This window comes from Haemorhous mexicanus, chromosome 23, assembly GCF_027477595.1.
Source record: "Haemorhous mexicanus isolate bHaeMex1 chromosome 23, bHaeMex1.pri, whole genome shotgun sequence".
Taxonomy (NCBI): Eukaryota; Metazoa; Chordata; class Aves; order Passeriformes; family Fringillidae; genus Haemorhous; species Haemorhous mexicanus.
This window is the reverse complement of record NC_082363.1, coordinates 7,072,547-7,093,092: the sequence shown is the minus strand read 5'-3', so window position 1 is coordinate 7,093,092 and position 20,546 is coordinate 7,072,547. Positions and strand designations below refer to the sequence as shown.

The 20,546-nt window shown below is 56.0% G+C and overlaps 1 protein-coding gene across 1 annotated transcript; it reads left to right on the top strand.

The window, feature by feature from the left end:
- The first annotated feature begins 193 nt into the window (after positions 1-193).
- PLEKHN1 (pleckstrin homology domain containing N1) lies at positions 194-19,954 on the top strand. The gene is made up of 15 exons (XM_059866700.1): positions 194-369; positions 1,790-1,889; positions 5,238-5,384; positions 5,670-5,750; positions 6,830-6,917; positions 8,252-8,376; positions 8,920-9,069; positions 9,551-9,631; positions 12,036-12,105; positions 12,363-12,520; positions 13,035-13,229; positions 13,762-14,007; positions 16,024-16,221; positions 16,755-16,803; positions 18,658-19,954. The coding sequence occupies exons 1-15, from the start codon at positions 290-292 to the stop codon at positions 18,828-18,830; spliced, it is 1,941 nt and encodes a 646-aa protein (XP_059722683.1). The 5' UTR covers positions 194-289; the 3' UTR covers positions 18,831-19,954.
- Positions 19,955-20,546: the final 592 nt, after the last annotated feature.

The following is a 20,546-nucleotide window of genomic DNA, read 5'->3' as shown; positions in this document are numbered from 1 at the left end:
GATGGGTTTCTGAGCCGAATTCCTTTTGGGAGAAGGCTCCGGGATGGGTTTCTGACCCGAATTCCTTTTGGGAGAAGGCTCCGGGATGGGTTTCCGGGCGGCCGCAGCCCCGTGCCGCCGGTGGCTGGGGTGGATTCCCAGGAACAGGTACCTGGCCCGCCCCTCCCAGCCCCGGGGCGGGAGCGAGAGGCAGGATCGGCTCTGGGCTCTGCTCACACCCACTCGAGTCCCGGCGGGCGGAGAGCAGCGGCCGGGAGCGGTCCCGCAGCGATCCCAGAGCGCTCCCGGCATGGGGAACATCGCCTGTGTCCCGCAGGCTCCCGGCGGCTTCAGGAGCTCCTTCCGAAGGAAACCCTCGCTGAAGAAGGAGTGAGTAACCCCCTCCGGCTCTGGGATGTGGGAGCGGGGCTGGATCTCCTGCGGGATCTCTCCCGGCGGGGATTTCCTGTTCCCGGTGGCTTTGGGGGTGCTGGGCACTGCCAGACCCCGGGAGCAGCTCGCCCCGAGTGCCTGGGATGGAATTCTCAGCCTGTAGGGAACGGGAGAAGCGCCGCTGAGTTAATTTTCGTTTGGGTAATTAAGCTTCCCCCGGCGGGACAGGCTGCAGAGCACCTGATACTCCCTGTTTTCACTTGTGAGTGTTCTTATTCAGTTGTGGTGCTGTTGTGAGAAAACAACATTCCCACTCCTCGGGCTTTAGGGAGAAAGCCCCAAATCCCAGCACCCCACCGTAGGATTTGTGTTTGTAAACCCAAAGGAGGAGCAGTGGAAAATGTCTGTGAAATCCTTTGGGGGTTTGAGTGCTGGGCTGGCCAGGGCAGCGCTCAGGTACTGTGGTCGTGGGTAGCTGTCCCAAAATAGGGACAGCCAGGGAATGCACTGCAGCTTCCCAGCTTTCCCACTGCTCCCATCAGCACGGCCAGAGCTGGAAAAGAGCTCTGAGGGAACCAGGTGATTCCTCATGAACCTGTCTGTGTTGGGTTCAGGGTCAGGACTGTGCCAAAAACCCCCTGAACTCTGCCAGGCTGAGGGGTTTCTGATTGAAAGGAGACCCTGAACTGTCCCCTGTGCTGCCAGAAATCAGGAACAAACCTGTAGGAGCCTGAGGAGTTCCTGTGGGGTAAAAGAGAGGGGATTCCTCGGGGAATTTGGGGTAAAAGAGAGGGGATCCCTTGGGGTATTTGGGCTCTGGGGGTCTCAGGGCTCAGTGGTGGAGCAGCCAAGCCCCAGAGCTCCTCCTGTCCCACTGACTCCCAGCTTCCCATGCTCATGAGGATTATCCTGGTTTTCTGCTGCAATCTGAGGAAGTCCCAGCAGTTCCCAGCAGCACCGGTGGCTGTCTGAAACTGGTGTGCACTCAGGGAGAAACTGGGAGTGGGAGGGAAGGGAGAGGGAAGCCACCAAGGCAGACATGAACCCTCTCTGTGAATATCTGCCATGAGGAGCCATCCCCACTCCAGGGGCTCTGCAGGAGCTGGGTTTGGTCTTTGTGTCCTGCCATGGAACATCCAGGCCCTGTGCAGATTTTGGGGCACAGATGAGCCGAGCTGATCATTTGGCTGTGAAAGCAAAAAGCTGTAAAAAAGCAGAGAAACCCCAACAAATGCAGCAAAGTCCCTTTTCAATTCTCCCAGGATTTGTCATCCCTTCCTGGGCTGGGATGACTCGAAAGCCTATGACAAATTGCGTGCTTGGTGTCCTGGCTTCCTTATTTCTGGGCAGGATTCACCATGCCTCAGCCTGGATCTGTGTTTTCATGTGTGTTTTGGGGTTTTTTTCTTTTCTGTAGACAAAATGGCAAGAAAAAGCTGCCCAGCTTCTTTGGGATAGATGGAGGCCAGGAGAGAGACACAACCACGGACAAAATCCTGCAGTATATTCCAGCCAAGGCAAGTTCCAGCACCTCCAACCCCCTTCCCACTGCTCCAAGGGTTAATTCCCACCCACCCCAGCACAGCATTTGGGAAGGACGCTGGGTTTGGGTCTGGGGGCAGCAGCAGCTCTGTCCCAAGGAGATGCCAGGAAGGGATGAGCCCCTCCCAGCAGCTGGGTCCCCATGCAGGTGTGGAGGGGACATGGCTCAGCCAGGGCTGCTACTGGGAGCCCAGCAGGGACATGGGGACATCTCCCCCACACCTTTCCTCTGGGTTCTTTTGTTTCTGGGTCGCCTGGGAGGGAAGGGAAAAGCCGAGCGAGCTTTGGCAGGTGGGATGATTCATTCCCACGCCACGGTGAGACGGAGCAGGAGCGGATTAGCAGGAGCCTGGGAAGGGAATCAGGAAGGGCAGGGCTGCCCCGGGCACGGCCCAGCCTTGTGGCCACATGGCCCCGTTCCCAGGGCTGCTGGGGAGAGCAGAGGGGAGCCAGCAGCCCCCGAGGGCTTGGTGGGTCCCGCTGGGTGGGCCGGGGCTGTGGGTGGAATTTTGGGAGCATTTGGGCTGTGCTGGGTGTTCATGTCGGGAAGTGGAAACTGAGGCACAGCCTCAGTGCCAGGCAGAGGGAATTGCAGGGAAGGCTCCCTCTGGGAATCAGCTGGATCCAAAGGGATCAGGCAGCAAAAACCAGGTCCCAGATGGATCCTGGATTCTTCCCTGGGGAAGCAGGATGAGCTGTCAGAGTTAGTGAATCCTGGAGAAGGAATCCTGGCAGAGGTCACTGGGAGATGCTCATCTGGGAACCCCAGGGACTGTGGGATCTCTCCAGGGATGGAAGGGAGGGTGGAGCAGGTTTTCAGCCTTTACCCTTGCCTAGGGCAGAGGGGATGCAAACTCTGGGCTCAGCCACAAGCTCCCTGTGTGGCCTGGAGGACGCCTGGGCTTTGCCCCTCTCCCCTGCTGCGTTTTTGGCAGCAGCAGCACCTGCAGGGCTGGCTCAGAGCAGAGCTGCCAGCACAGGGCAACCTCAGAGGAGATGGCATCGCCCACTCCTGCCCAGGACAGGCCACCTGGGACGGGGGCAAGTAACATCCCTGCACCTTCTGGCACCCCCAGCAGCCCCTGCCCTGATTCCCACAGCTCCCAGTGACAGCTGGGGGGGAGGATGTGCCCCAAGAGCCTCTCATTTGGTGTTTTTCCCATGGAACAGCAGCCCCGGGGCTCCTGCTGCCAGCTGAGCTCTTCCTGCTGCTGATTCACCGCGGGGCTCGGGGGCTGCAGGGGCCGAGCAGTTAATGAGTAACTCGTTCTACCTGTAGGATGAGAACATGTCAGGGCACTTGCAGCTCGGGAGGAACCAGGCTTGCAAGGACCGGCGGTGCCTGGGAGCGCTGGGATAACGGGAATGGCCGGGATGGGGCTGGAGGAGGGCACACAGCCCAGGCTGGGGAGGATTCCAGAGGGAGGGAAAATGCCAGGCCCCTTCAGCTTTGGCTGAGGCATCCCCATGGTGTGGGAGCTGCAAGGGCAGCAGATTTCAGGGGTGTGATCCCGTTTTTCCACGGCCTTGGAGATGCTCCTGTGCTCAGCCATTACCTCCATCTCCTCAAGCTCACTGCCACCCCTCCCAGGCTTGCTTGGGTGAGGGCAGTGTTCCATTTGTTCCTTGCCACACGAGTGGCTGTTGAGGCTCTCCCTCTCCCTCCTGCCTGCAGGAGGATCCCTCTGGAAGCTCTTTCCCAACGCTGCTGCTGCTGCATTCCCAGCTCCCAGACTGCTTTTTCTTCTCAGTGCCTTGTTCGTTCCTGGGAAATTTGGCTGCCACGTCCCCAGCAGCAGCAGTGCCCCAGCAGCTGGTGGCTTGTGCTGTTCCTTATCTCCATGCCCATGATTTTATCACTTCACCCTCTCCCCACTCCCAGGTGCTGCTGGTGCCCTTATCCTGTGTTTTGTTATTGCTGTACCTGTGACCAGCTGCTCTTTGCTCTGCATTTGTGACACAAATACTATTTTTCCTACGCTGAGCTGCTCCAGTGAGGCAGTCACTGGGCATGCAGTGTGTTCCCTAAATTCTGTTCCATAGCTGGGAAACTGGAGGGAGGATTTCAGCAGGAAAGGGTTAACTCATGTCCTAAAAACAGCAGCCAAATTCAGTGAGGCCCTGGAAGGAGCCCAGTGCTCTGCAGGTGAAGGGGTCCTGACCACTTTTGGCTCCATTCCCAGTTCCCCAGCTCCTTTCCCAGCCCCATTCCCAGTTCCCCAGCTCCATTCCTGGTTCCCCAGCTCCATTCCCAGTTCCCCAGGATGTCTGGAGCAGGGCTGACCCCATGCCAGAGGGGTGAGTCACAGAGGGGCCCTGCAGGACAGAGCTGGGTGTCCGTGGTGTGGCTCCTCATCCTCATCCATCACGGGCACATGCAGCTGTCCTGGCACAGCACAGCGGGAACGGGATCAGGAATGGGGTCAGGAATGGGCACAGCAGGAATGGGGACGTGCTGGGGGTGTCACCAGCCCTGCTGGACCCCAGGGAACCACGGCAAACCTCCCCTGGCCCACCCAGTTTTGGCTTGGAATGAATTCCCAGAGTCTGGATGTGCCCAGCAAAGCTCAGGTGCAGCGGGTTGGAGCTGAGGGGATCAGTGCTCAGGGTGCAGCCCTTCCCTCCTCCCCAAGGACACCAGCCAGCCCCCAGGAACAAAAGGGCTCTTCCCAGAAAACCAGAAGGAAGAGCTTTATCCCCCAGCTGGGGAGAAGTGAGGGGTGTGGGCTTGTGCTCCTGCACAGAGAGAAGAATTCCCATAGAACCATGAAATCAGGGAAGCCCCCAGCCCTGAGTGCTGCCTCCTCTCCTCAGCCCTGCCTCTCCTGTGGTGCTTCCTGTAGCTTTTCCAGGCATGAAAAATCTGCCTTGCGGCTGCTTTTGTGGCTGTGGGGCTCTGCCCCAAAACTGTCTGGCACCCAGAACCCAGAGAAAGAGAGGGATCTGAGTGGGATCCGAGCTGGGAGAGCTGAGGGATCAGGTGCAATCAGAGCAGAGGAAACCTTTCCACTCTCCCCTGTGGAAGGCACACTCAGGGCACACTGGGTTGGTTTTTCTGTGCAGCTGGGACACCCTGAAAGTGAAATGTGCCTGTGCCCCCCCTCTTTTCCAGCCCAGAAGCCCCAGCTTTAGGTCAGGATCTCCTCACAGGCTCCCAGCAACAACTGAGCCCCGGCCCCACGTTGGCAAGGAGACCCAACAACAAACAGCCCATCCTGGGCACCTGCCCAGGGCGCCTTTCCCAGGAATCCCTGCTGGGAAGATGTTCTGGGAATGTCTCTTCCACCAGCTCTGATCTGCTTTTCCCTGTATCCTTGGTACAGATTATTACGAAGCAGGAAAACCAGAAGGAAAACTTGGACCAGAGATTCCCCAGCCTGTTCAAGAAGGGCCGAAGGAAAACGGTTGTCAGGAATTTGGGCAAAATTATTTATTACTCCAAGGTCAAGTTTAAGTTCCAGCACTGCCAGGTAAACCCGAGGCACCTCTTTGTGGGGATTTCTGTGCCCAGGGATGGAGTTATTGGGAAGGGAAGGGTAATTCTGGGATCATGGAGAATTCCCTGGGTTGCTCTGGGCACTGCCACGTGGTGCCCACCTGCTCCCATCCCTGTGGGCACCTGGGGCACTTCCATCAGCACAGACGTGGCCCTTGGAGAAGCTTTTCCGTGCCTGGGATGCAGAGGGAGGCTGGGAGGTGTCCTGAGATAACCCCAAAGGTGTCCTGGGATAACCCCAAACGTGTCCCTTCTGCAGGAGGTCAACAGCTGCTTCCTGGAGCTGTTCCAGTCCTACCTGTACTTCCAGTCCACAGGTCCCAACGGCCTCACCTACCAGGTAGGGCCTCACCTGGGCAAGCTGGGCTTTGGGCTCTGTGGCTACACAGGGGGCACTGGGCAGACAAACTCCTGGAGATGTCTCCAGGTCCCTTCCTGAGGATGCCAAACCCCAAAAGGGTGTTTTGTCCCAAAGCCTGTCCCCAGAGCAGCTCAGGGTCACCTGGGCCAGGGGTGAAGCAGCCCAGGAGCAGGTGAGAGGTGACCTGGAGCCACCTTTGTGCTGAGCACAAAGAGCTGAGCCTTGGGAACCCCCAAATCCCCCTGGCCTTGGTGCCCATGGGGGTCTAGGGGGAGTTCTCCATCTGCAGGATGGGCTTTTCCAATGTTAATTATTCTGTGGGAGAAGGGGGAAGAGAAAGCTGAGCCTTGGGGAGCTTTGCTGGCAAACCACTCATGAATCTTTTAACTGGTGGTGCTGGGGAGTTGCAAATAATGAATGAACTGTTCTGCACCACAGCCAGACAGCCACAGCTGTGAAACAACAGCCCCTGAATGTTCTCTTCCTCCACACAGCTGAGGAACTAAAACTGAGCATGTTTGGGAGGTGATTGTCAAATTGGTTCCTCTTAGAAATTATTAATTAGCCTTTAGGTGACTTGAGGTTGATGTAAAACATCAGGAAAACCTCTCCAGTCACCTCCAAGGCAGCCTTCAACTGGAAATTCCCATGTCAGGAGAAAAACAACATCCCAAACTCTCCTGACTCCTTTAGAAACAGCTCCTGAGTTTATTAATTGTGGAGGAATTAACAAGGAATTAATGTGCCCCAAGGCGTTAGAGCCTTTAGCATCTTTAATGGAGGTTGTTTAGGGAGCCCAGAAGAGAGAGGACAAAGTTGTCACCTGTTCCTGGGCTTTGGCAGAGTGGGAATCTGAACATGCACTCTGGGAACTGGACAGCTCCATTTTCCTCTAGGGCCAGTCCCATTCTCTGCCTTTCTCCTGTTAAATCACCATTGTTTTGCTGAGGTTTGAAATGGAAAGAGAGAAACCCCTGTGGAATATAAAGGTATTCCTCAGCGTGGCAGAGGATTGCTGCAGGATGGAGCCCAAAGTAACCCCTGCTCTCCTTCCCCAGGGGCTGCTGCCTCTGAAGGAGCTGGAGGTGCAGGAGCTGGGGCCTGGGCAGAGCCCGGGGCAGCAGGACCACGCTTTCCACATCTCAGGTGGGTCTGTGGGGCTGCTGGGCTCAGGGAGCCTGGGGAGGGGGACAGGGGTGGGTCTGCTCCCTGTGCCAGCCCCTGAGCACCCACAGAGCACCCACTGCAGCAGCTCCTGCAGCCCCAGGCGTGTTCCTTTCCTCATTTTCTCTTCCTCCTGGGCCCTCTTTGGATGTGGCAACGGGTGATGCCCTCGGGGTGTGCCCGGGGCTGAGGGTCAGCTGAGGGTTATGCCCTGGCAGCAGGATTCCTGCTGGCTTTAATTAGCATTTATAATTGGTGTGAGGAGCTGGATGCCCAGGGAATGCCCCGGGAGCAGCATCACACAGGGAAACCAAGGGAAGAGGAAACAGGAGAGCTCCAGAGCCAGAGACACGTGGATGCCCAGAAAAGGCTCGACACCAAATTGCTGTCATGGGTTTGGAGTCACTCAGGAGTCTGTGCCCTGGTTCCCCACCTCAGCTTTGTTTACCCTGCTTTTCCTGCAAGACAGACACACTTCAAAGGCTCAGTGAAACCTTGTTTATAAATAATGCAGGAATTAGGGCACTAAAGATACCACAGAAGGGCAAAGTCCCCCCCGTTTATCCGGGCTTATCTGGGTACCTCCAAGTCCCACGGAGGCAGATCCTTCTGAGCCTGCAGCAAGCAGGGTTTAATATGGGCTGAGAGGTAAATTATTAATCACAACATCCACTCTGCATCCTGCCAGGAATGGTTATTGCCCTCAGCAGGCTGTGTTGGGAGCAGGTAGCAGAGGGTGTGGGAGGCTGTGCTCATGCCCTGAGATGAGTGAGAGCTGGAAACTCTAGAATCAACAAGCTGCAGGGCTGTCCCTCCCTCCGAGGGGATGTCTGGAGTCATCCTCAGCTTGGCTGGCACGGGTTAGATTCAGTGAGGCAATAAATAAACAAACAGTGCCAGAAAGCTACTGGTGTTCTACATCTGGAGAGCCAGGGTGAAGCTGGGAGATAACACAGGGCTTTCTGCTGAGGGAGCAGCACCTTGGGACAGTTCCTGCTCACAGGGAGCCTTCCCACAAACTGCTGGGGGGGGGTTGGAAGCTGAAATCCACCTCTGGAGGTCAGGCTTGGCTTTGGGCTGACTTTGGGATTTCTTCTTGGCCTGGTTTGGGGTTAAAAACTGTCTGGTGGTCAGGGCTTGGTGTGTGTAAGGCTGATGTGACAAAAGGGTGGCAGGGAGGTCTGGAGGGAGGTGGCAGCAGAGCTCTGGTGTCCCCACACCCCTTGGAGGGCTGGGCAGTGTGCCAGCTGGCTCCCGATGGATGCTGCTGTCCCTGCCCAGCTCTGCTGTGCTCACCCTGGGTCTCCCACCCCCAGGGCCCCTGCTGAACCCCCTGGTGGTGTTCTGCCAGTCTGAGGCCGAGCTGAAGCAGTGGCTGTACCACCTGGAGAAGCAGATCCAGCTCTGTGGAGGGAGCCTGGCCTTGCCCCTGCTGTCCCAGGTGGGTGCCCCACAGCCATGTTCCACTGCTGGCTCCCAGCTGGGATACTGGGGTGGATTCCCTTTGGGGGACTTTCCTGGGGAAAAAAGGGTGCAGAAAGAGCTTGCAAAAGGGTCTGAGAGCCACTGTGCTGGGAGGAAGAGCTGCCACCCATGGGTGCCACCAGCAGCACAACCTCCATGGGGTCAGAGCTTGGGTCAGCCTCAGAGAAGCTCTCACGCTTTTGGGTGCTTGTGCAACCAGCCAGAGCTTGCAAAACATCAGGAGGAGGAGGAAGCCTAGAAAACAGAGAGGAATTGTCTCTCCCAGTCTCTGAGGGTGTTTTAATTCCCTCCCCACTTGTCAAACAGAAATACCCCACCCCCCCTTGGAAAGGCATTTCCAGGTGGTGCTCGGTGTGGAGAATGCCAATCCATTCCCAGCTGGAAAACTGCCTCCTGCCCAGATTTATCTGTGCTCTCCTGCTCCTGCCACACCAAAAAAGCATCCCCAGGTGGGGCAGGCCTGGCTGAAGGCAGGGGTGGTCAGTGTGTCTGTCCCTAGAGCGGCTGGACGCAGAGCCCCGGGGACAAGGAGGAGCTGCGCTGGTCCGTGCAGAACCTGCCCGTGCAGGACTGGAGGGGAACCCAGCGGGAATCCCTGGGAGAAATCCTCTGTGTGTCCAAGGTGAAGCTCCAGCACCTGCCCTTCCAGGTAGGACACGGCTCCAGGGAGGGAGGGAGGGAGGGAGGGAGGGATGGATGGATGGAGGGATGGAGGGATGGATGGATCCATGGATGGAGGGATGGAGGGATGGATGGATCCATGGATGGAGGGATGGATGGATGGATGGAGGGATGGATGGAGGGATGGATGGATCCATGGATGGAGGGATCCATGGATGGAGTCATTGGTGCAGGCTCCATCTCCCAGCACAGAGAAGCAGCCTGGCCCTTTCCAATCCATTTCCCACTCAGGGAAGCAGCCTGACTCTTCCCAAATCCATCTCCCAGCACAGGGAAGCAGCCTGGCCCTTCCCAAAGCTGTTTCCCAGCACAGGGAGCAGCTCAGCTCAGCTCAGCTGTTGCCAGAGCCTTGCCCCAGGCTGCTGACAGGAGGACAAAGCCCAGGGCTCTCCAGCTGTGAGCCCTGGCTGTTCCCAGGGATCCAACCTTCTCCCTGTCTGCTTCCCCAGGAGCAGCACGACCGGCTCCTGGTGCTCTACCCCTCCACGCTGGTGATCGTGTCCGAGGAGCCCGGTGGCCTCTGTTTCAAGGTGAGCTCCTCTCAGAGCATCCTGCTGCTCTCCACCTGCATTCCCCGAGCTCCTGGTGTCCCTCCCGTGCCAGCTGGCAGGGAGCAGGCACAGGGATGGTGCAAGATCTCTTCCCATGAGAAACACCTTGCTCTCCTCCAGCAGCCCAAGGGGAAGGAGCTGCCTGCCAAGGAGTCTCTGGGAGGAGGAGGAGGAGGAGGGAGGCTGTGCTGGCAGGGAGCCCAGCCCTCCTGCTGCAGACAGGAGCTGGCACGGCCCCAGAGAGCCCCTCAGGGGGTTTTTCCCCCCAGGCTCTGTGCCACGGGACCACTTTGGAGCTGGGAGCAGCCTGGCAGCACGGCTGGTGCTGTGGGGAAGGGCACAGGAGGCGAGGGGAGGGGAGGCTGCTGCTGGTGCAGCGCTGGCAGCATTCTCCCTCTGCAGGAGCAGAAGGGACAGCAGGGACAGGGAGCATCCCCGGGGATGCCAGAGCAGCTTCTCTGCTGTGTCTGCTTGTGGGAGCAGTGCTGGAGCCTCAGCACAGGCAGGCAGAGGCACTGAGCAGTCAGAATGGCCCTGAAATCATCCAGTGACATCCCTGGTGGCACCTGGGGACACAGCTGAGTGGGAGCACGGCTGTGCTGGTTAATGGCTGGGCCCGGTGGTGCTCGAGGGCTTCTCTGCCCTTCCCTTCCTGTGATTCTGTGATCTCGAGCATCGTTTGATGGCTCACTCAGAGCTCTCTGCTCCTCCTGTGCTGGAACAAATGTGCCAAAAGGAGCAGTGACCTGTCTGTGACCCCGGAGCTGCTGCTCTGCTGCATCCCTGAGTCACCGAGCCAGGGACAAACAACCCTGCGGAGCTGCAGGGCTGTGAAATGCACCGTGAACCCCCCGGGGCCCTGCTCCACGAGGCTCCACATCCTGCAGAACGCTTCTATTGTTATCCCGGGGAAGAGCATCTCCCGGGAGGCTCCTTGCCGGGAGGAGGGCCGTGAGCAGGCAGAGCTCTCCCCATCCCAGAGCAGCTCTGGACGGCGTTTTCCAGCAGCTGGGACACGCCCCAGGCACAGCCTGCTTTCGGGAATGTGCTGTTTGCAGCTCCTGGGAATGGGGCACCACGCAAGGGGGCCTGGGCTGGGCTCTCCCATGAGCTCATCTCTTTTGAAACCCTAAACCTGCCCCGTGCGCTGTTCCCTTCCCAGGGATGCTCCCTTCCCACGGTGCCGCGGTCCCGGGCTGATTCACCAGCCTGTGACAGGAACCTGCTTTTCCAGAGGCGTGTCAGGGCACGGGAGCCTCCTGCGGGGCTGCTGCACTTCCCCTGCCCGCAGTTCTGTTCTGCAGCTTCACAGCGACCACAGGAGCTGCCCCTGCCAAGGGTGTGGGGCAGGGAAGGGGCTGGGATGGGGCTCACCCCAATCCTCCGGTGGGAAAAGGCCCTGGGCGAGGTGGAAACCAGCAAGGGGGAGCTGCTGGGGGGGCTGGAGGTGTCTGTGGGATGTTGGTGAGCTTCCCGAGGTGGGACTTTATCCAGAGGGTGTCTCAGCACCAGGAGGCAGCAGGAATCCTGCTGGGATGTGCAGGAGGCAGCAGGAATCCTGCTGGGATGTGCAGGAGGCAGCAGGAATCCTGCTGGGATGTGCAGTAGGCAGCAGGAATCCCACTGGAATGTGCAGGAGGCAGGAATCCCACTGGGATGTGCAGGAGGCAGCAGGAATCCCACTGGGATGTGCAGGAAGCAGGAATCTCACTGGGATGTGCAGGAAGCAGGAATCTCACTGGGATGTGCAGGAAGCAGGAATCCCACTGGGATGTGCAGTAGGCAGCAGGAATCTCACTGGGATGTGCAGGAGGCAGGAATCCTGCTGGGATGTGCAGGAGGCACAGGAATCCCACTGGGATGTGCAGGAGGCATCAGGAATCTCACTGGGATGTGCAGGAGGCAGCAGGAATCCTGCTGGGATGTGCAGGAGGCAGCAGGAATCTCACTGGGATGTGCAGGAGGCAGCAGGAATCTCACTGGGATGTGCAGGAGGCAGGAATCCCACTGGGATGTGCAGGAGGCAGCAGGAATCCCACTGGGATGTGCAGGAAGCAGGAATCTCACTGGGATGTGCAGGAAGCAGGAATCCCACTGGGATGTGCAGTAGGCAGCAGGAATCTCACTGGGATGTGCAGGAGGCAGGAATCTCACTGGGATGTGCAGGAGGCAGGAATCTCACTGGGATGTGCAGGAAGCAGGAATCCCACTGGGATGTGCAGGAGGCAGGAAGAATCTCACTGGGATGTGCAGGAAGCAGGAATCTCACTAGGATTGCCCCTGTGGGAGCAGAGTTTGGCTGCCCAGGTGCCCCAGAGCTGTGCCCCATGGGGACAGGAGCTCTGCTGGCTCCGTGATCCCAACCCTGCCCCTCTGTCCACAGGGAGAGCTCCCCCTCAACGCCATCCAGGTGCTTTTTGAGGAGAATGACAAAACCTCTTTTCTAATCGAAGGTGGGTGTCCAGCACGGGGAGGGAGGACCTGGCACAGCCACGGGGGGCTCGGGGGTGTGCCCACCCTCCTGCTGGGCAGCCAGGCTCCCTGAACTGCCCCCCTGGAAATCTGGGATGCTCTGTGTCCTGGCAGGAGGGCAGCACCGAGGGCAGAGCATTGCCAGCACCTCCAGATCCCATGGAATGCAGGGTGGGATGGCGCAGGGAGATTCCCGAGGGGTCCAGCCCGGGATCAGCAGTGGGGGATGTTTTTCCAGGCCGACTGATCAACTCCATCCGGGTGACCTGTCCCAGCTACCAGGACTACCAGGAATGGCTCTACTGCCTCAAAACCGCCCAGTTCCGAAATGCAGACTCCTCCCTCTCGGGCTCCGAGAGCTTCTCTGTGGGGTCAAAGCCGCCACACCCCAGCCAGGTACAGGATGCTGGAGTTTTGGGTGGGAACTCATGGCTGTCCCATCTGTGTGACACTCTGGTGACGCAGCAGGCTCTGCTCGAAGCTGCCAGCAAGCTGCTGATCCCTGGGGATTATTGAAATAATTGTTTATTATTTTTAAATTAGTTAAATTATTAATACAGGGCATTATACAGGAAAAAAATGACATTGAATTCTTTCAAAAGCAGAGGCTGGACATGGCCTGTGACAGGACTGGGCACTGAGGCACTGGCACGAGGACAGGGATGGGTTTTGGACCCATGATCCCTGTGGGTGCCTTCCAAGTTGGGATATTGTGATTCCTGCCAGGAATGGGAGCCAAGCTGGGATGGGGCTGGCTGCCTGGCACCCCTTTCCTGCTGGGCACCCCCTCATTCCCCTCACTCACCCCAAAACCAGCACATCCCACACCCCGCTGCTGGCCATGGGGACACAGCCCAGAGCCCAGGGACACGAGGGCTGTGTCCCCAGGGATGTCCTTGTCCCTGTGCAGTTCCCCAGCAGTGGGAGAGGATCCCTCAGCTCCGACGGCTGGACCAACTCCTGGGCGTCCGGAGGGAGAGTGACCACGCTGACCCAGCTGTCCCAGACCAGCGGCTCCCTGCCCGACGGCCACTCCTTCCTGCTGACCCCCGAGGGCCGCCTGCTCCAGGAGCCCCTCTCCCCTGGCTACTCCCAGCCTCTCCACGTAAGTGAGCCCCAAAACCAGCCTGGGATGCCTGTGGGGATCCCCTGGGCTGGGGCTGGACGCTGCCTTTGGTGCTGGCTGTGTTTGCTGTGGGGCTGGAGCAAATCCCTGCCTGCAGCCTGGGCTTGTCCTGGCTCAGCTGGGTCAGGGAAAAGGCTGCTGAGGGATCCCAGATCCAGTCCCAGTTCCAGTCCCATCCCAGTTCCAGTCCTGTCCCAATTCCAGTCCCATCCCACTTTCAGTTCCAGTCCCAGTCCCATCCCAGTCCTCTGCCCTGTACTAGAGCCGTTGAGGATTACAGAATGGCAAAGAGGAGGTTCCAAAGCTGGAAAAATAAAAGCTGCAGGGGGTGGAGGGGATGGCCAGGCAGGGTTTTTGCTCTGGCCCAGGGCAGGAATCACACCCCCAGGGATGGCAGAGCGTGTGGGGCAGGGCCCAGGCAGGACCTTGGCAATCCCCGAGCCCGGAGCGATGTCCATGTGCATTCCCTGCCCGAGGAGAGCCAGCTCCAGGCCCTGTCCTCTCATTGCAGAGCCTGGCACAGCCCAGCTGGCCCAGCTCAGGGCTGCCCACGCAGGAGCTGCGCAGGGGGAACAGCGCCAGGAAATCCAAGGGCAAGAGCAGCGGGCAGCAGGTGCCCAGCCAGGACCCGGAGAGGAGCGTCTGCAGCCGCATCCCCGAAAACCCCAAGGCAGAGATGCAGTCCCCGGAGTACCAGGAGCCCTACTCAGCACAGGGCCCCCAGCAGCACCCCCTGGCACAGCTGGAGCTGGGCAGGGTAAGGGATGGCTGGGGATGGGGCTGGGATCAGGATGGAGGTGGGATGGGGATGGGGATGGAAATGGAGGTGGGAAGGGGCTGGATGTGGGATCAGGATGGATGTAGGATGGGGCTGGGATGGAAATGGGTGTGGGATGGGGATGGATGTAGGGGTGGGATCGGGATGAATGTAGGATGGGGACTGGAGGTGGGATGGGGATGGAGGTGGGATGGGGTTGGATGCAGGATCGGGATGAATGTAGGATCAGGATGAATGTAAGATGGGGCTGGGGCTGGATGCAGCATGGGGATGGATCCTCCTGCCTGGGAAAAGCAAGGTTCACCTTTCCCTGCTGGTGCTGCTGGCAGGGACAGGGGCCTGGCAGGTGCTTCAGAGCAGGTGTGAAAGCATTGCCATGGGAAAAGGGGCCGTGGGAGGGAGGTTGCACATGGCAGATGGAGCAATGCCTCCCAGAGCCCTGGGATGTGGGCACCAGCTCCTGAGGCAACCCATGAGTAGGAGGTTATTGCCTCATGGGACACAGCCTCCTCTTCCAAGGGTTTTCCAGCATGTCTCCATTAGTTATTTAGTGTGATGCCACTTTCCCAACACCTCAGTGACTGTTCCTTAAGGAATTCCCCTCCTTGGCCCAGCCAGGAGTCAGCCCCATCATCCCCATGGATGAGCAGCATTTGGGACTTTATCTGCAGGTCCATTCCCCACTCCAACCCCTCCTGGGATGAGCTGTGAGTGCCCTGTCCCCATTTCCATCCTGCCTTGGGGCTGAGCAGACAGAGCTGGGTGGGAGTTCAGCCCTCAGCAGCTCCCAGCTGCTCCCCTTGGCACTGGTCCCTCCACTCCCAGTTCCCCCAGTGCTCCCAGTGGGGCCTCCTGCAGGATCTCCTGCTGCCTCCAGCCGGCCCTGACTCAGCAGCCAGGCTCCTGCCTCCAAGAGTTGTGCCCGGGGCTATTTCTTTCCCTGCCATCTGAGCAGGGATGGAAACTCCAGAGCTGCATTTTGGGGTGGGGCAGGGCCCAGCAGAGTTCCCTGTTCCCTCCAGCCAGGGCAGGGCAGAGGGGAACAGGTTTCCCCTGTCTGATCACCGGCTGCACATCACAGCCAGCAGACAAAGGCAGGGACAGAGATGTGAGCCAGGCTCCTGAAACTGGAGATGAGTCAGAGCCAGAGCCCTCTCTGGCCACCCCAAAAATCCCAGCTGAGATAAGAGAGTGCCTGGTGAAGGCCACACTTCTGCTTGTGAGAATCTGATAGGGAAAGGCTTCCCGAGTCATCCCCACCCTGGGGTGACCCCCTTCCCTCCAGGGTCCTTCCTGGCTCTTCCCTGCCCTTCTGCACCCCCTGAGCAGCTTTCATCCTCCTGCCTTCCCCTCTGGCCAGCTCCCAGCACACCTGTGGCTCACGGGGATGAGCCCTGGCCTCTGTGTCCCACCTGAGCAGAACTGGTGGGGAGGGCAGAACCAGCAACCCTTGCTTGGCCTGAGTGTGCTGCCAGCAGGGCTGGATTTGGGGTAGGCAGCACCAGGTGGGCACCACCAGGTGGGCACTTCCAGCTCTCCACAGCCATAGTCCATCCTGGGGCTGGATTTGGCGTGGGCAGCACCAGGTGGGCAGCACCAGGTGGGCACTTCCAGCTCTCCACAGCCATTGTCCATCCTGGGGCTGGATTTGGGGTGGGCAGCACCAGGTGGGCAGCACCAGGTGGGCAGCACCAGGTGGGCACTTCCAGCTCTCCACAGCCATTGTCCATCCTGGGACTGGATTTGGGGTGGGCAGCACCAGGTGGGCAGAACCAGGTGGGCACTTCCAGCTCTGCACAGCCAGGGTCCAACCTGGGACTGGATTTGGGGTGGGCAGCACCAGGTGGGCAGCACCAGGTGGGCACTTCCAGCTCTCCACAGCCATAGTCCATCCTGGGGCTGGATTTGGGGTGGGCAGCACCAGGTGGGCAGCACCAGGTGGGCACTTCCAGCTCTGCACAGCCAGGGTCCAACCTGGGGCTGGTTTTGTTGCAGTTCCTGCAGTGCCACGGGCAGACAGGACCAGCCCAGGGGACGGTGCCAGGTGCCCAGCAGCTGTCCCTGGAGCAGTGGCACTGCCAGCCCCTGCCAGGGCACTGCAGGGAGGTGCCCACGGTCCCCATCTACAGCACCCCGGGCACCTCACGCCGGCTGCAGCTGCGGGCACCTGCCCAGGGCTCCTACCTGGGAGAGGTGAGCCTGGGAACTGCCCTGTGGGGGGGGCAGGGGACACTCAGGGGGTGCAGGGGACACTTGGAGTGCAGGGGACACTCGGGAGGTGCAGGGGACACTTGGGGATGCAGGGGACATTTGAGGTGCAGGGGGACACTCGGGGGGTGCAGGGGACACTTGGGGTACAGGGGACACTCGGGGGGGTACAGGGGACACTTGAGGATGCAGGGGACACTCAGGGGGTGCAGGGGACACTTGGATGCAGGGGGACACACAGAGAATGCAGAGGGACACTCAGGGGGTGCAGGGGACACTCGGGGAGTGCAGGGGGACACTCGGGGGGTACAGGGGACACTTGGGGATGCAGGGGACATTTGAGGTGCAGGGGGCCCTCGGGGGGTGCAGGGGAGCAAAGCTGGGGTCCCACCTTGCCTGGGGGGTCCCTGCAGGGCTCTGGCCCCTCTGCTCAGCAGGGCTGAGGCCGATGCCCACCGGGCAGGGTCCCAGGCTGGCACAGCCGTGCCACCCTCACCAGGCTGTCCCTCTGTCCCCAGATCTGCTCCCTGTCACAGGAACACCTGGGCCCTGAGCTGCGTCCCCCAGGTGAGGCCCTCACCCTGCTCTGCCCTGCCTTTGGCACCTGGCACCTGGCCTGCCTCCCTGGCACCCCCAGCACTGGCACCTTGCTTAATGAGGGTTTTGGGCTTTCTCTGTTAACAGACACTGACTTTTAACAGAGAACACCACCTTTGACATGAGGCCGTAGAGAAAACTTTTAAATTAAATAATAAAAATAAGAGATTAAATATTATTATAATGTATCTAAGTATATAAATTTATTATATATATAGTTATATATTTGTATACATTAAATATATCAATATTATGTTTATATAGATAAAAATTATAAATATAAATATTCCTCCCCATTTTCCCTGCAGATGGCACCTGCCCCTGCCAGGACTCCACATCCTACCACAATAATTATAATTATATATTTTTAATGTATATAAATAGAGTGAGTGAGATATAAAAATTATTTATTATATGTTATATATTAGATATAAATATATTTATAATAGTAGGAATCATATATATATAAAAAAACCACAATTGTAATTATACAATCCCATTTCCCTGCAGATGGCACCTATCTCTGCCTACCACAATAATTAAAATTATATCTATTTTTTGGAATGCATAGATATATATATTTGAATGCATATATATTTTTTGAATGCATATATAATATATATAAAATATTTTTTTTGTTTATATATATATATATAAAATTATTTGTTGTATATGACATAAATATATATATTTATAATAGTAGGAATTATATATATATATATATATAAAATTTACATAAACATATTTATAACAAATAAACATATTTATATAAAATTCTATCTAGAGTTGTAACTCTGCAATCCCGTTTCCCTGCAGATGGCACCTATGACCTGGCAGATGCCAGTTGTCCCTGCTGGGACTCCACCTCCTACCACAATAATTAAAATTATATAATTTTTTTTGAATGCATATATATATATATAAAAAATTATTTGTTATATATGACATAAATATATATATTTATAATAGTAGGAATTTTATATATATATATATATATATATATATATATATATATATATATATATATATATATATATATATATAATTTACATATGCATATTTATATAAAATAAACATATTTATATAAAATTCTATCTAGAGTTGTAACTCTGCAATCCCGTTTCCCTGCAGATGGCACCTATGACCTGGCAGATGCCAGCTGTCCCTGCTGGGACTCCACCTCCTACCACAATAATTAAAATTATATAATTTTTTTTGAATGCATATATATATATATATATAAAAATTATTTGTTATATATGACATAAATATATATATTTATAATAGTAGGAATTTTATATATATATATATATATATATATATATATATATATATATATATATATAAAATTTACATAAACATATTTATATAAAATAAACATATTTATATAAAATTATATCTAGAGTTGTAACTCTGCAATCCCGTTTCCCTGCAGATGGCACCTATGACCTGGCAGATGCCAGCTGGCCTTGCTGGGACTCCACCTCCTACCACAATAATTAAAATTATATATATATTTTTTTGAATGCATATATATATATATATATATATATATATATATATATATATAAAAAAATTATTTGTTATATATGACATAAATATATATATTTATAATAGTAGGAATTTTATATATATATATATATATATATATATATATATAAATAAATTATTTGTTATATATGACATAAATATATATATTTATAATAGTAGGAATTATATATATATATATATATAAAAATTTACATAAACATATTTATAACAAATAAACATATTTATATAAAATTCTATCTAGAGTTGTAACTCTGCAATCCCGTTTCCCTGCAGATGGCACCTATGACCTGGCAGATGCCAGCTGTCCCTGCCGGGACTCCCCCTCCTCCCACGACTACGCCGAGCTGCAGAGCTTCCAGAGCGACCTGAGCTACGACAACCTGTGGGAGGCGGAGGAGAAGGAGCCGGGCAGCCCCCGCCGGGCCCCGCACGTCTTCCAGGTCTGAGGCTGCTCCCGGCAGGAAAAGCCCCGGCAGGAGGAGCCCCGAGCTCTGCCCTCACGGCCTGGCAGGGGCAGGGCTCAGTCCTGCCCCAAACCCCAGCGTGGGGCCCAGCAGAGCAGCCCCAGGCTCTGTGGGGCTGCAGGAGCAGCTGTGCCCGGGAGGCTGCTCAAAAAACCAGCTCTGCCCCTGAAAATCCCAGAGCAAAAAGGGTCAGGCTGCCTGGGGTGAAGGGGACTCAGTGTTCAGAGGGAGAACCCAAAAGGTGCCTGGGTTAGCTGGATTCCTTTGCACCAGAGCCCTCAGCTGGCCCCTGTGAGGATCCCCTGGGAACAGCCAGAGCTTCCCCCAGCGAGCTCTGGAGGCTGCCAGGCTGCCCAGGGCATTGCCCATCCTGGCAGCTCACAGCCCTGTCCTCCTGCGAGAGCAGAGGCAGCAGACAGGAGGTGGAGGGGAAAAAAACCCAAAACCCCAAAACCCCAACCAGATCTGAGCACAGTGGGGTTTTCTTTCCACCTCATGCCAGAAAGGTTCCTTCCTGCCAGTGCTGCCTCCAAACCTGGTGCCAGGAAAATGCCAGGTGAGCTGTGCTCCCTGAGGTCTTCCCTGCAGAGGAAACCCCAAATCCCCCCAAATCTGGGGATCCCTCCTTTCCTCCCTGTCCTGGGCTCATCCCAAGTGCTGCCTGTGGCTGTCCAGGCAAGGAGGGGAGAAAATCCCCCCATGAGAAACTCCAGAGCAGTGCCAGGGGGCTGCGGTGTCCCTGATGTCCCTCTGGGCCCCTCCAGAGCCAGGGCAGGACACAAACAAGGGACAGAGTCTCAGGGTTGGTATTTTACAGCCTCTTCACCAGATCCTCTTGGGAGGTCAGCAGCAAATCCAAATGTTTTCACCTGAGGCTCTGAATTCTTAACCTTTGTTCCCTGCAGAGGCTGCAAATCTAACACAGCAACAAAACCTCTGCTTTGGTTCCTTCTCTGGTGCAACCACAACCATTTGTACTTGAATATCTCTGGTTGTATTTTTGGGTTCTTTCGGGAGGTTCCCAACAAAGTTTACATGTAAAGGCTGAGTGGGTTCTGTGTATTTAAATGTAAATGTGGCTGGTTGAAGAGCTGTTGAATTTTCTAGCTGTGGCTGGTGCTCAGTTCTGTAAAACACCTTCAGGAGTGTGTGGGTTCAGGTCTTGGAGCTGTTGTTGTTTTCTCTCAGGTTTGGGGAGGGTTTGGATCTGATAAGCCCCAAAAGATCGATTTATTCTGAACAAAACTGTGCTAGGGGACATCCCAAATGTACTGGGAGTGAACACTTTGAGGGTCACCATCATATTTTAACTATTTGCAACAGCAGTACCTGCAATGACGGCAGGGGGAGATTCCCCTCCTGCTGATATTAAACTTCCCTGTGGATTTCTGAGATTGGACAACCCCATGTGCATCCCCTGGGATCATCTCCCTCTCTTTGCCATCCTCTGCTTTGATGGAGGTGAATTTTTGCCCATCACTGCTGCCCTGTTCCTGAATTTTTATTCTCTTTACTTGGGGAAGGACCCGCCCCTCCCTGCCCGGGGATGTTCGGGATCCGCTCCGGGCTGTGATGAGCAACTCCCCGAGTGCCCTGTGGGTGGGAGAATCCACCAAAATATGCAAGGACCGGAGCAACCGGAGCTTCTGCCACTTCTCCCTCTGCTCGGCCGGGGCTGGCACAGCACCAAACCCCCAA

Bases quoted from the DNA above. Each gene is read 5' to 3' on its own strand.
- PLEKHN1 (XM_059866700.1), top strand. From the start codon at position 290: ATGGGGAACATCGCCTGTGTCCCGCAGGCTCCCGGCGGCTTCAGGAGC. The intron at 6,918-8,251 runs GTGGGTCTGTGG...TCCCACCCCCAG, and splicing joins CCACGCTTTCCACATCTCAG to GGCCCCTGCTGAACCCCCTG. The intron at 16,804-18,657 runs GTGAGGCCCTCA...GTTTCCCTGCAG, and splicing joins CCCTGAGCTGCGTCCCCCAG to ATGGCACCTATGACCTGGCA.